The 16,059-nt window shown below is 39.9% G+C and overlaps 1 protein-coding gene across 1 annotated transcript; it reads right to left on the bottom strand.

Annotated features, from left to right (window-relative positions):
- Window positions 1-4,449: 4,449 nt before the first annotated feature.
- On the bottom strand, window positions 4,450-15,526 carry LOC138197422 (probable G-protein coupled receptor 149). Its single transcript, XM_069148258.1, has 5 exons — window positions 14,315-15,526; window positions 12,561-12,741; window positions 11,909-12,411; window positions 7,562-7,705; window positions 4,450-6,637 (listed from the first exon to the last, which is right to left on the bottom strand). The coding sequence occupies exons 1-5, from the start codon at window positions 15,281-15,283 to the stop codon at window positions 6,131-6,133; spliced, it is 2,304 nt and encodes a 767-aa protein (XP_069004359.1). The 5' UTR covers window positions 15,284-15,526; the 3' UTR covers window positions 4,450-6,130.
- Window positions 15,527-16,059: the final 533 nt, after the last annotated feature.

Consider the following 16,059-nt stretch of genomic DNA (forward strand, 5'->3'; position numbering starts at 1 on the left):
TTTATCATTTCTGTTCTGTAGGAACCATGTAGCCTGTTTCAAAAATGTCAACAAGCTCAGAAAAACAGTGTATTTTCTAGTGAATCCAACTGGCTTTTAAATACTTTATTTAGTTTTAAAAAAAAAAAATTTTTAAATTACAATTTAATATCACTGGATAGAAAGGGTATGGAAAACTGTCATCCAATAGTAACTAAGGGTTTCAGACAAATGTGGTGGATTATAGAGACATTTTAGTGGCTTAGAGGTATAAAATGGAAATACTCAAGCAAAGTGAAAATGCTTTAGAAACTCTTAGACTTTAAGTAAATGCAGGCCGCTACAAAAAAAAAAAAGCTACAAGGACTTTCAGTGCTTTGAAAGAACTACATTTTAATTGAACTCTTAAAAGACATCTCTGGCATGTTAAACACATTATTGTGTTTGTATAGGAAGGTTATACCTTTTGATTTTAAGTAAAGTTCTAACAATAGCACTAATAATTCCACAGAATTGCCATATCAAACAGATACAGGTTTATGTGTGTTTGAAATGAAAGATATACTGAAAAGTAAATATTTCAGCAATTCAAAGTGATGAAATATTCTGGTCTTTAACGGTCCCAACTCCGTCATGTATTTTGTTTTATTCATTCTCAGTGTTCTGGTAGCTGCTTGATTTCTGTACATAACAAAATTCTGACAACAAAAAGGAGTTTGTTAGATTTTAGATCACAAAATCAATATACATTTCAAAATTAATAAAAAAAATAGTACTGCACACCCAAAAGTTGCTTTACTAAAGACCAATCTTAATCAAAACTACTTGACATCTGGGAATGGAATCAACCAGTGTCTGTAGAGCTGTGGGGACATTTTCTTGCCTGCTTCACACAGCAAAGCTTTCAGCTCATCCGCTGTACAGAGCACAAATATGACATTTTTTTGCTTTTCAGCATCCCATTGCTCTACAGGATTTAGGTCAACGTGCTGGGATGGCCATTCTTAGACTGTGATTTCCTGCTGCACAAAATATTCTTTCAACAAGCAGCTAGTATGCTTTGAATTATCAGCCTTCAAAAAGATCAACTCTTGCTTAAATAATATTTATTTGCATCTAAAGTCCTTTGTACACGTGTTCATGATTCCAAAAAAATACAAGTTTAGTTGTGCCATTGTAAGAAAAACACGGCTCCGGGCTGTCTGGAGTTCTTTACGTCTTTCTGCACACAAAGTTTATACCATCAGACACATGCAGGTTGAATTTGGACTCGTGAAAATAACACACGTTTCAAATAGCTGCTGTCTTTTTGGGCACGTTCTTAAGGAAATGTATTCCTTCAAATACATTTTTGATCCAATTTCTGTGAACTGAGAGGCATCTGTTAATTCTTATTGATCTCTGTAGAGATTCTTGCTGTTGTTTTTTTGCCTGTCTTTTTTTATTTTTTTTATTTTACTCACATTTGCGGTCTGGTCTGCATGTGCTCCTTCTGATCTCAATCACAAGTCCATCATTTCAAAAATGTTTCAAATATACCTAGTTTTTTTGCTGATCTGACGAACAGAGTGGCTTTCTTTGTGCAAACAGATCATGCTTGACCTTTTGTCTGAGGTTTATTTGTCTTTGCCACTTTTGAATTTGCCTTTGCAAAAATGGCAGATTTGCTAATGAATCAGTTCCAAGGTAATTTGGTGCCCTCACAGAGAACAATTACATGAATGACATGTTGGACAATTAGATATTGTTCAAATACTTTTTTAAATTGTCATTTAGAGGGGCATGTTCCTGCTCTTTCAAGTTACAACTTGAGAGAGCATTCATTGTAGGAGTAAATATTTGTTTAAAGTTGTGATAAATGCGTTTGTCTGTGGAAGCAATAGTTTATCTAATGGTCTATGAAACAGCTGTAACAGGCTCGTCCTGATCCCGCTGAAGGGAACATTAGGGAATGACCTGCTGTCTGAGCCTTAAAGGTTATAGCCAGATGGAAAAGATCTACCATGACTGCTACAGACTGTCACCTCAAAGGTTCTGGCACTGTGGTGAATATAGTCCATTAGCAGATTCAAAGCAATTACCTTGGATGCTATTCTATCCTAAAATGTCATTTATTTGAGAAAAAGTAAATAAACAACACCAAGATCATTATTTGACTGAAAATGCACTTGATTAATGACATGAACTATTAGGTAAACACCGCCTCTCAATATGCAGGCCATATCTTGCATTTTATTGTACGTGTGACATGACATGATTTGCTTCATATGAGACTGAATGAGTTGGATAAATCATGTCTAAAAATAACATTATTATAATTATGCTGTTGCTTCGTTTTTATTTTTCAAGTTTGTGCTTTAAGCATGCTGTTTTTTTTTAAATTTCTGTTCTTCGCCCTTTAGTGAATCTGTTTGTTTCCAGATGTCCCCAAGAATAACAAATTGGATTATACTCGCCATTACATTTACATTTGCTGGATTATTAAATGAGTGAAAGATGACCTGGGCTTTATTCTTCAATTCTCTATTCTTCCTATTGTACAGATAAGAGAACAGGAAGGGTGGTGTGAAAGCTGGTTTGTTCTTGATGCTCGTGGGATGTTGCAGAGTTGCTATCACCCTTAAACTCTGTGCTGCTCTCATGAAATATCATGCATCACTTTTAAATGAGCTTCTTCCCTTCACACACTCCGTCATGTTCATAACAATAATACATTCAAGAATACACGTTTTATGTTATAAACTGTGATAAACATTTGTGCAGCATTCCCATATTCAGTTGTTTTGTAATTGAGGAAATCGGCACAGATTCAGTAGCAGATAATTCCCACAGCTTCAAATGACCATCTGTCTGGATGAAATAAATTTGTATCACTTTGTGTGAAAGATAAGCTTATCTTATGTGAAAATGTCATGTCAGTTTGTTTTCAGTTTTACGTACATTTTATTCATATTCAGAGTTTAGAGTTCAGATTCAATCAGATTTTAGATTCAATCTTGTTTTATTTCTGGGTATTAAAGACTGTTGTTTATGATGTGCATGTTTTCGATGTCTGTCAGGAAAAGCTGGAAACCATAAAACAATCCTAGTGTGTCAAGGCACAAATACGGCTAAATAAAAAGAGTGTTGAGGTCATTTTCATCATCTTTAGCCCTTTAAATCCATAACTGGCACTGCTTTTGAAAATATTCAGTGTTCAACTTTGACAGAAAAATATTCATGTGGTGCATTTGAGCAGGGCTCAGGTTGAAAAATAGAAATAAATCAGCAGAGATCAGGTAAACTTTGCTTGAATCAAGAGTGATTCACAGTTTTTTGCCTCAGCTGCTAATACTTTTATCTGTTTTATTACTTTGAAATATGTGACCACTATCTGTATCTCAGCTGGCTGCTTGAACGGGACCAGATGAGAGGTTTGAAAGGGAGCTGGTATCAGAGAGTAAGCAGGGAAGGAAAATGCAGAGAAACTCAGGGAGGAAAGAATGAAAAAAACACAGCGAGAATAAAGCTGAGGATGTGAGGAGAAATCCCTTTGAGTAGTGGAGGGGTTATGAGAACAAATTGACATGAAAAGAGAAAGGACTGTTTGATATGCTCTAAGCTTCCATCCTCTACTATAGCACTGTTGTATGATTCATATACACACCTCTCCTTCATACCCTCATGGTGATATGCAATCCATAATGACCCTAAGGAATCATTTAACCAAGACAAACACCTCACATGAAAAGCCTTATGTTTAAACCTATATTGTTGTTGGTTTTTTTTTTTTTTTTTTTTTTTTTTTTTTTTTTTTTTTTTATCCTCTTCTGGCTTTGCCATGTGTTTTCAATAATACGTGCTTTGCTCAGTGAAGGTGCATGTGTTGAACTAGAAGTCTCCAGCAGTGCCATAGATTATATGTCATATTTTGAGGCAGGTTTACCTGCACATGATTTACCATAATCAGAGGTTGTGAGTGGGAGGTGAAAGTCCTTGAATCAAAGAGAAATAATAGGAATAGCTGCTGGCCAAAGCCCTTGATAATTACAGTGTCATGCCCTCTTACTATTTTACAATTTGATTTCCAGTATATTTCTATCTCCTCCATTTCCACAAAATCTAAATTGATATTTTACTCAGATAGAATATAATTTGTGGAACCTTCCTCAAACAAACAAGAAAAATAGAAAGTCCTGAGTGCTGATTCTTTGTCAGCTCAACCATTGAGCACAATAAAAACAGCATACAGTTATTCATCCAGGGGCATAACAACCAATGCTATATTATCTAGGTCAGCCTCTAAAGTAGTTCATTATTGCAATTTATTTGGCTTTTATTCTGTAATAAAGAATCCCATTTGTGTGGTTTGTCTGTTACCAAATAAGTCCAGATAGTCGACATGAACGAGTAAACATGCAAACACAAAGAACAGCTGATGTAAAACTCCTAATTCTTAAAAAACAAGACAAATAACACTTAATTGGTCGATATGGTTTATCAGAACGCTTGAACTGTAGTCCTGTTTAACAGTGAGGATAAGCAGATGATGGAATTGCTTCCACTCTGTTAGGCTGCAGAGATGAAGCACTGCTCAGCGGAAACCCTGTGGCACCATTAACAGCTGAAATGCAGACACTGAACACAACTTTACATTCATCGATGTTCAAATGCCGAAACAACATGTTCTCTTACAACTCACCTAGGAGCATTCAAAACAGGAATGCATCACAATATTTTTGGAGGCAGTTTTCTATGAATCTTTAATGGCAACAGTCTGGAGTAAGATGAGAGGTGTTGCAGATGATGAAGCGGACTCGCTGAAGTACAATTCAAAAGCCTACAAATGAAGTCCACACTGTGTCGATGTTGTTATTCAAATCAAGCAATCAAACAGCAGACATATAGAGGACACCACCATTAAACAAACTTAAATACATATACAGTCTAAGATCAGCCTAGAACACCTATTTGTACACATATGTAAATGTGAATATAAGTAATGATGGATATAGTGACAATATCTGAGAGAATATAGATTTAAATGCTTTTGAAAGATGCTCACAGTCCATGAAACCACCCAAAGTGGTGGTGAAACACACAATACTATCCGTGAACATTTTACTCCCGTCCTGAATTTATGCATGTCTTCGATAGAAAGTGAGAGGTCACAGTGGCTCACCGATTGGGTGGGAAGTGAACTGAGTGGCAGAAAGGCAGAGAGATGATTCCCGAAAGTGGCTCTGGAATGTACATTCATATGCTGCCTCCTGTAGTAAAATATGTAAAGTCACTCATTTCAATAACAGTGAATGTGCACGAGGGAGAAGACCGTTCTGCATAAGTATCCCCTCCATCTCTTCTTCAATAATCACTCGCTCTCCCCCCCAACGCTCACCTCTCCTTTCCTTTTTCTCTCCTCCTGTCTCAGTATTTCACGTGGATGGTGGTCACTCTCTAATTCTACAGTAACAACATGACGTCATTAATACATGATAGACATGGCAGCTGCTTGCAAAGTAAAAGCTAATTGAAAGAATTACATGTTGAGTAAACACATTCTTTTAAGGGAAACATGAATATTATTGTAGCAGACATCACAAACCATTACCCTCATCCTTATGGGCAAGGCTACTTCTCATACACTAAAATGCACAACACACACGCAGATGAGTCAGAGACATGGGTCAGGTGACCCCTCCCCTCACGGCTGAGTCACCTGTGACGTAGTTTACAGGAGCTCTTTCATATCCGACCTCGGCCTCTCCTTTTCAACGTCTAAGTGAATCTTTCTCCTGCTGTATCTAGTCTATGATCACAGGCTGTCACGTGGTGAAAGTCTCGGCAGGAATACAGATGCACTGATAAAATAGTGTTTCTCTCTCCTGGCTTCCTCTTCTTTACCCCCATTTTACGACGAACTGTCCTTTCCCTGTGTACTCTACGGTTAGATGATGCATGTGCCCTCGTGATGTCGCCTGGAGAGGACGTAGCAGAGAAGGCAAACAGACTATTATTTGAGTCTTGAGCTGAGTCTATATTTAGGCCACCTGTCAGTTCTGTTTGAGTGGTGGTGAGAGAAGTAAATAATTGGAATGATTAAAGATTTGTCTTGCAGCCTTCACTGTCCACCTCCTCCGGAGAGCCACCTGATTGTAATTCTGTACGTGTGTTACTCTTCCCTCTCCCCAGCTTGCTTTCTGTAGGCCTCATTGAGCAGCTGGATGTCCTCATGATACCCTGAGCTTTCCTGCGTCTGCCGGCGGCTATTCTGCCGGTGAGCTTCCACGGTGTCGGGTATAGTGATATTGATGGACTCTGATTCCGTGTTGCCGCTGCTCGGGATGAGCAGGGAGTAGGAAGCGGTCTCGCCCAAGTCGCAGGAGACAAAGCGGTTCTCCCTTCGTGAGTATCGCAGCGACGGTGAACGGGCGTGGGTGGAGGACTGACTGATGTTAGAGATGATGGAGACACTGTCCATGGCCTCCTCGTTGTCACAGATCTCCAGAACCTCGAGGTGGATCTTGACGTTGGTGTCCCCAAAACTAGCTCCCATTCCCATTCCAACCTCCATGTCCATCCCTACACAGCTGACGTTAGCATCTCCAACCTGGCTCTCTGATGCCGGGTCGTCTGCACTGGGCTCATGGCCAACTGACTTGGAGCGATACACTTCCACCTTAAAAGTAAAGAGGTCGGTAAGACAAACTATTCATAGACAGTATAGCGCCAGTTACACTTGTTTCTGAAACTTGAATATGAACTTTATCCATTGAACTTAATGCATCAAAGGGATCATTCAAATTTTAATGCTTTATCCCAAAAAAATTACTCCACTGACTTGTTATAATTATTTCTCAACTCAAAAAAAAAATATATATATATATATATACATATATATATACATATATATTTTTTTTTTACAAGAGTGAGATGAGAAAATGGATACCTAAGTCTGTTAAGCATGAAGCTGGAGAACCAAAGTAAGTAGCTTAGCTTCGCATAAAGACTGGAAACGGGGCAACCAGCTAGTTTCAAAGCTCAAACAAGTACTCAGTAATTTGATGAGGCCCTTTTGAGTCAACTTGATATCTCAAGAATGCTTTGAGGGAATTTTGTTGCCAAAAAGGTTCACTCAAGGATTAGAATTGGTGGTCAAAGGTCAAAAATCACTGTGACCTCACAAAACATGTTTGTAGCCATAATTCAGGAAAATATATTATTATGACAAAATTTTACACCATAAAAACATATGAAATACATTTTTTATCAAATTCCATGACAACATATTTTATATGTCTGGTTGTAAACTGAAACTTGACTGGTTGACACAGTCAGACAACCATGAGGCGGTAATTCTAGTATGTATACTGGTTAAGCCAGGCTATCGGTTTCCTCCTGCTTCCAGTCTTTAAGAGCGATAGGCAACAGCTTGATACTTAACGTAAAGACAAGAAAGTGATATTTGTATGTCCATTTAAATCTCAGAAAGAAACCAGTAAACACATTTTCCAAAAATGTCAAACCAGATTTGCCTTGAAACCGAATTAAACCTGTCTTGCTAAAGAAGTTGAGAAGAAGAGGCTGTGATGAGGGCCATTACCTTCCTGGCATTGTTGGGGGAGATTTTGAGACCATCACTGCTGACCTCATAAGTGGAAAGAGACAGCGTCTTCCCTGTGGGTGCCTGCAGAGACACCGTGCCCTGAAAGGCACACAGGGGGATTGACAGACCACCCGATGATCGCTGCAGGGGAAGACCATAGAAGAGGGCAAAAAATGTTCAGTCAACATCAAGCACAACATCTTCATCTGTACGATAACTTGGTATGTCTTATCAAATGAGAACACTGTGACACTTATGACTAAATGACATCTTTCCTGCTCATTATGTTACTGGCAGTCAATATAAAGCATCTAATGCTCCCCATCAATGACATGGTTATTTTGCAGTTCCTTCCTGTTATTTGAGCTAAATGAGGTTAGATTGTGCCCATGATGTCGAGTCCAGGCAGATGAATGTGTTGACCAAACCCTTCTATCCCAAGAGTTAATGAGGCTTACATGTAAGAGCCCTATCAACAGCACTCTGCTGTTTAAATGAGATGTCAGGACCGCAGTCAACAGAGACCTTTTTAGGTTCGCAGCAAAAACTTGGAGGCATGATCGATATGTCATTTAGCTGTTATCAGAATATATTTTATTACCTAATTTAATTTGAATAATACAATTTCAGCGTATAATGCATCAGTCAAATTTCTTCTGGGTTTCTCATCAGTTTGCTGTCGTTTTTCTTACAGAGCTCGTATATATATCACTCACATTTGTAATCATATTTCATGTTTTTCAAGACATTAAGTCACCAAAGAGTCCATCAAAGTGAGCCTCTGTCAGAATGATGTGTTTGAGATGATGCACATTGCTGGCAAGGGAAAGGATAAGCATCCTGCAGTACAGCAGTGGGGGAACCGTGGCAGGTCTCATTCAGCCTCTAAATTATTTAAATGACTTCAATGTAATGATCTTATTGTGACTGTAACACATAACAGAAACAAAGAGGATGTCAATCTCCTGTCCTCCCTGACTCTGTGCTTTCCTGTCATTGTCTTTGCTTCATTGTGAACGGAGGGAGCGAGAGAGGCCGCGATGTTGAGCTGAAAACACGCTGTCAAGTAGATCAAGTAATGCTCTGAACCCACGTGGGAAGTACATTGATGGATGCGTGTGTGTTCTGTGTATTTCCACGTGATTTACTTTTGACATATTTCACACTGTACAATTAAATTTTGAAAATGTGTAAATAAAATGAATACAAAACCATTGAACATTAGTTTTATAGTGCTGCTGTGGCTCCAGACTGGAAAAAAAACAACAACTTTTGAACAGATGGTCATCAAATTTAAAGACATTCGTGGTCCTCAAGGGATGAATCCGAGCGAATGTGGTGACCCCTGACTTTTGTTTTGGTGCCACAATAGTTTAAGTTTTTGTTTTGTGTGAAATGTCTTGACAACTTTTGAAGAGATTGTAATAATATTTCAAAATGGACATCCATGGTGCCCAGAGGATGAACTTCATTCAGTTCATCTGGTGTCACCAGACATTTGAAAGTTTTTTTTATGTATCCAGGAAAATATCTTAACATCTACAATATGGGTTGGCGAAATTAAAATTTTATACAGGCTTTTATTGTTTTTAGATGACAAATCCTAATGATTACTGTGAGGTTGCCATTTGTGTTTACAGTAGGACAGCAACTGGACTGAATGTCAAACAATTCAGTGCAAACATTCACTTTAGTGATAACCTTTTCATAAAAAAATTTCAATTACTGGAAATCTGTTGACATTCTCATCAGCCTCAGCTGTAATTTTTGTTCGGAGATAATTATTAAATGTTGGTATGCTAAGACACTAAAGATAAATAAACATTTGACGGCGAAACATCAACTTGTTGGTATTGTCATTATGAGGATTTTAGCATGCTCACATTTTTTGTACCAATATCTTAAACTAAAATGCCAACATATCGATTTACTACTTGTTGTACAAAGTATATAAACAACAGTGCTGTGATGTATTTGTTGTTGATGCCTACATTTCCTGATATGGTTGCAGTATATTGATCCTAGTTGTGTTATTTCCATGTCTATTTAAAATTTTAAAAAAAATGTCATTCTCTACATCCAAGCCTCATTGGTGAGAACATGTTTTCTTTTTTTTACAGTTTTGTATGAATTCTAGGGGGAGTTAAAGGGCTTCAGTTCCCTACATCTGAATGCCCATTAGATCTCCATTGCCCCTGCGGGAAAGAGCTTGTGAGCACGCTCCCAGCTCTGTGCTTGCTAACAGAGTATAAAGTCAAAGAGAGGGTAAAGATGTCTTTAAGCTCTAATTCCACCTCTTCCTCTGAATGCTGAAGGCCAGAAGGGCTGACAGTACGGGGGAAAGACGCTGGGTAATGACATCTACTCTGCTAATGAGGAACAAAACACAGCCAAGAATCACTATAAATCACAAACTGTTTCAGCTAGGCTTTTCATGTGTTGTTTGGCTGTTAATGCACAGAAATATTTGTTTGTTTGTGTGTGTGTTTATGAGAATTTATTTTATCTTTGTGTTTCAGGACTGTGTTTGGGAGGGTTGCTGGATATGTGTCACTTGATTTTCCTATTTTCTGTTGTTGCTGTTTGGCTGTGTTTTCCTGTTTGTTTGTAATTGCAGCGTGTCAGCGCACACTCAAACTGTAATTGTTCCTCCACATATACAAACCCTAATCAATGAATAAGGCCTAAGGAGAAATAATATACAGATATTGATGCTAAGAAACTGAGAAGTAGGACAGACACACACGCACACGCACACACACACACACACACACACACACACACACACACACACACACACACACAAATTCTCTCACACAAGCCAGCAGAGAGCATCTCTGACTTCTACATGATGCAAAGTGAATGCCAAAGCCAAGCAGTAGATGCATGCTCCATGGATTTTACACCCTCCGGTGATTTTCAAACCAAAACATTTCAAACTTATAAGTAGAGCAGGGAATGAAAGGAGGAGAGACAGAGATAGAGTGTGGGTGCACATGTATGCATGAATGTTTCCACATCTGTCCTTGCCCCAGTTAGTTTTGTGAGTCTGAAAACTCTTGAGTGTTATCTTTCTAAAAGTTACAATTAGGTTTCAAAGGTAATGCCTGTGGCTGCTCTGCTGTGAGGCTGCTCTCTCATCTGTATCTGGTATCTCCAATGCAGGGATCCAATAATCATTAAGACTTTACTGTTTTGTCCTTGTTTAACAATTTAGTTGGATCTCGCAAAACACAGAGAACTAAGCTTCTGGTATTACATGAGCACAGGATGTCAACAGCAAAGAAAGAAATGGATTAAAAGTGGATTAGCGGATTGTGGTCCATGTGCCTGTAACAAACTGTCTTGGGCTGCACTGTTAACATTTAATGCTCTTTGACAGTATACATCTTTTGCCTGAATACATTTTATATCATTCCAAATTCATACCGATTACAGGTATGCACAAAAGCATTCACCAAAAAATACAAGGGAGCTAACCTTCAGTGGCGAAATCCAATCTTGAAACTGTGAACACGGCATTTCATCTAAAATCTCACTGGAATGAATCAATGAAGAGAGCTGAACCTTGAGGTAGCAGCAATGAAAGCATGTATGGCTTTGAGAGACAGGCAGGCTTTTGTTACTAAAATGGTGTGCTTGTGATAATATCTTGATCAATTGCTCTAGTAGTCAGAATCCAGTGAGGTTTGGTGCACATAAAGATATGCAGGAGGAGAGGAGAGGAGAGGAGAGGAGAGGAGAGGAGAGGAGAGGAGAGGAGAGGAGAGGAGAGGAGAGGAGAGGAGAGGAGAGAGAAGAGAGGAGAGAGGAGAGAGAAGAGAGAAGAGAGGAGAGAGGAGAGAGGATTTCAACCATTTTATCTAAATCACTTGCACAGCTCCCAGTCTGTCAGCTTGATTATATAGAGGTATATTCACAGATGCGGAAAAACCCCAAAGAGACAGAGACCAACAAACAGTCAGACAGGGATTAAATTCAAACACTTCTTTATATCCTGGCTATGTACAGACTGTGTTGTAGTTCACCAGCTGTGTGCCTGTATCTCTGTGCAGGTGCACTGCAATAAGACAGCATTTAATTTCATTTTTACCAAAATGTAAACATCCAACGGGAGATTGAAAATTTGTCCATTTTACTCATCACTCCTAAATCATTACCTCTAGAGTACATCACCATATGCTGCATGGTAATTTTAGTTTTTTGACGACTTCAGGAAAGCAATAGAGGGTAAGGAAAAATCCATTAATGCCCACCATAAACCACAGAATGACAGATAGAAATTACTTAATTTAATGGTTTAGGATCAGACTAATAAACCGGCCACTCTGGACAGCGGTGTACCTGTCTGGGTGTTCTCTCTGATTTACTCCTGCACCACTCCCAGTCTGTCAGCTCGATTTTCCGGCACTCCTCATGCGACAGCCTCCTCTCTGACCCGTCAAACACTGACGACGTATCATTGAGATTTTGATCCTGTTCCCGGGGATGAGAAGGTGGCGAAGGGACACAGCGGAATTCTTGATCTTCTCTGTGGTTCTTGTGGGCAAGTGGAGCACAATCAGCCATAGCCTCACCTCCACCGGCCAGCGCTTCCAACAGAAGGTCTGCATGAGAGGAGCTGTCCACTGGGCATGTGGTGCTGAAATCAAAATTGGGTCCCAGGCTAGAGATCCCTCCACTTTCTAGGGCGTCAAGGCGGACGTTAGGCAAGTCACAGTTAAAAAGGCTGTGATAAGGAGGCTTCTCAATAGGAGGACTGCTGTGAGACGTGGTGGCATGTGACAACTTGTACACTCCATAGCCTTGTTGAAGGGAGAGGTTGAACTCAAATCTTCTTTTCATCACTGTGAAAAAGGCAATTGAGAATAATTGTATTACACCCTTTTCAACATTTTTACTATATATCACAATGAGAAACTTCTTCCAGGTTTTATTGTGTAAAAACAAACTGAATTGTGCACCCTTTGTACATTTGTATTGCATCATCATCTACCTGAGGGTTCCTGTGTTGGATCCCGTTTGCAGTTAATGAAGCAGCCACATGGCATGTGGATCCAGCGCTTAGACAGCACAAATAACGGAGTGACTGCAGGGGCCAGCAGGGTGAGAAAGAAGCTCAGAGTCTCCAGGGAGGAGCTGCGTGCATTCACAGCATGGCGAACCAGTACCAAAGTCTGTGAGAGAAAGGGAAGGAAAAGGAAATTAAACCACTGAGAAGTCGGTCATTCAATATGCATGAGGAAGTGGAGGGAGAGAGGGAGACACATGAATGAAAATAAATTTCACCCATACTGGGCTTTTTTGATCTTCATTTTTGTATATTCAAATATGTTAGCAGTGATTGAGCCCAAAAACAATATGAAAAGATTTGCACTATTGTAGTGTGACTCATTGTACTATATTGAAAAAAACAACACGTTTAAATATGTATTTCTTCTTAGAAAATAAAAATTATACTTTGTAAAAAAAAAAAATTTAAAAAAGGGTTTTGTTGCCCAGCAACAGGTGCAGATAGAAAATAGAAAAAAAAACAAAAAACAATACAGCCCAAACACAATACAAAAATAAACAGACCTCATCATAGAAAAATGTTCATTAGACTTGTTTGTTTCTTTAAAACAGCCAAATTATTCAGAACCACAGACAGAACACACGTTGTGAATTCATAGTGTCTTTGATCAGCGGTATCGTGACATTTTCTCTATTAATCATTTCTGGTGTGTTTCTTCATTTTCAGAGTTGCAAGTGTGGAATACCCATTCTGTTTGTCCATCATTGTCTACTGGCTTTAAGTATTTATCATCTAAAGTTGTTCTATTGTTGCACTCTGTGTAGCAAGCATGCAACGTATTTCATAATACAGCCCAATGAATGTCGACTAAAACTTGCAAACTGTTTTAAAAGCCTTGAGGGATAAAACACATTTGTACTTCTAAAATCGTTGTCTCACAAGTGTTTTAGGACAGTTGATCATGATGATACTGTAGTGTTTCCCAAACTTGTATTAAGGGACATAAAGAGGTTCTTGCAGGGTTGTTCAACAAGCAAAGGAAGTTTGATTTATATTTTCCATCACATGAAAAGATTGGAAGAGAATACACTTCCACAGCAAGATCCCACTTTCTGTTACTTCACATTATAAACCCCCTTTTAGCTCATTGCATATACACAAGCAACAACAGAAACGGTGGTTAGATTTAGGGGCATAATGTTTTTCAATCTTGTGTTGCATCTGAAGCAATGTTAGTTTTTAATGGCCTTTTAAGCACTTTTCTGGTTTGTACATGTTACTTGGTTGATAGGCTCTCTTTGTTGCCCCTGAAAGGGAGAAACGTACCCCCACATTTGGGTAAAATGTATACAACTGGAGATCCAAAAAGCCAAAATACCCAAAACAAAAATGTGATTTTATTTTAAGGTTGAGTTTTGAAATCCATTTTTTCTTGAAACTGGCGAGAGGTTGTTCCAAAATGAGACAGTTTCACTGGTTTGGATTTGAGTTTGATGGATTTTCTGGAAGCAAATATCGATGCAAAATGGGTCACATTCTAACAGTCCAACTAAATAACACTTAAAATATAGACAAAAGTTATCATCATTGGAAATACAAACATAACTTGGGAACATAACATAACTGCTACATGTGCTTTCAGAAAAATAAAAAAAAACATTAGGCTTATTATGTTAAATGCTTGGCAGGTCATTTACTAAAAGTTATTATGTTGTCGCTTTTATCTAGCTGCTTACCATCATTGGCATCCACAAAATAACTCGGACAACCGCCAGGATCATGGAGAAGCGCTTCTGTGCAAACACCACTGGTGTATCCTCGACAGCAGACGTCCTCTGTCCACTGACGGACACGGGGGACAGACCGCGGTCCTCTTTCTCTCTGAGCTCTGTCCCACGCGAACTTGGGCTCAGCTCGTTGTACGCACCGAAACTTTTGTTCAGGCTGTCCCGGGAAAAGGACTGGATTTCACAGAGGGGAGCGGAGCCACTCAGTCCCCTCGCCATCTCCAAATAGGTTGGGTACAGTAAAGTCCTCTGGGGCTCTCTGGAGCACAGCAGCTGGTAGGTGAGGGGGATGAAGAAAGATAACAAGCCGCAAAAACAGAGTAAGTACAAAGACAAAAGAAACAGAATATAAAAACTGTCGCTTTCTGGGAAACATCCGATGGAGGCCGGCGTAAAGCTGCCCCATCCGAACAAAGGTAGCACACTGACGGCCAGGCTGACCGCCCACACAACGGCAATGGCCCACATCACCCTCAGGGGCCGGCGGACAGACTGAAGCACTCCGAATCTCTTGGTGACATAAAAAGTGTAGGCCGCTATTAGGCAAGCCTTCATATTGCTAGAAACACCCTGGAACACGTACAGAAGTCCAGATAAAGTGCACAGTGTGCCCGACCCTTCACCTCCATCTGTCTCCCACTGCAGGAGCATGAACAAGGAGAGGGGGACCACGCTCAGCAGGTCGTCCACTGACATGGAAGCCACGATTAGACACAGGGACGTTTTTCTTCTCATCCGGAGGAGAGAGAGCAGCGAATACACACCTCCGACTAGGGTAATAGCGGCGATGGTTACGCACAAACCGAAAAGCAGGAGGCGAATTTGCCTCTCCATACCGGAGGGGTCTGTCGTTTCGTAGGTGGTCGTGAAAAGGTAACTCTGATTAGGCGCCGGGGAGCTCTGGTGCGTCGTGGACATTTTCGGTGAAGTAATTCCTCTGTCTCTTGGCACTTTTAATTGGTCAAATCTGTCTCGTTCGCTTGGAAAGTTTACCGCGCTGCAACTGGCACAACATGTCCCGCATCTTTAAAAAAGATAGGCAGTGGCGTTGATGAGAGAGAGGCAGCGCAACATCCTTCTCTGATCCAACTGGGAACGCACGCGTAACCAAAGCTTTCCGGTCCCTTGGATGTGGAGCTTGCCGTGTTGGCAGGCACTTGTGTTCACCGTTCAAACCGCGCAACCGGAGCACCTCTTGTCTCCAGCTGCCGATTTACGCGCTGTCGTCATCACGGTTTCCTTTCATGGCAATCATTTGGTGGGTTGAGCCAAACGCAGCCTACTACTAACGTGTCTGTGTGGAACTGGTCCGATGCATCGGGCTGCGTTTTCATTTGTGTCTTGGCTTGACCGTTTTTTCGGGTGATGCCAAATACTAGCACTTCTTCCTCGTACCGCTCCCCTTTTAAGTGAGGGACATTTAACCTTAGCTGAATACAAATGAGAAGAAAAAAAAAAAGAAGCTTTTATGTATTTTTTTCTTCTTCTGGAGACTCGTGTTTGTGTGTAAGGGGCCCATCACTTGGTTATTTCCATTCGCAAACCAAAATGACAACCTTGAAAGTGCGAGGATTTGCACTGTCAGCAGATTGGCTTTATTGTTCTATTTTCAAAATCGTTTCAGCTTAATGGAGTCAAGAAACGCCAGTGCTAAATGTATAAGGGGAATTTAAATTAGATACAGTGAGTTTTGA

This window comes from Embiotoca jacksoni, unplaced genomic scaffold (assembly GCF_022577435.1).
Source record: "Embiotoca jacksoni isolate LCO1_2020_lvr unplaced genomic scaffold, fEmbJac1.0.p SCAF_14, whole genome shotgun sequence".
NCBI classification, from domain to species: domain Eukaryota; kingdom Metazoa; phylum Chordata; class Actinopteri; family Embiotocidae; genus Embiotoca; species Embiotoca jacksoni.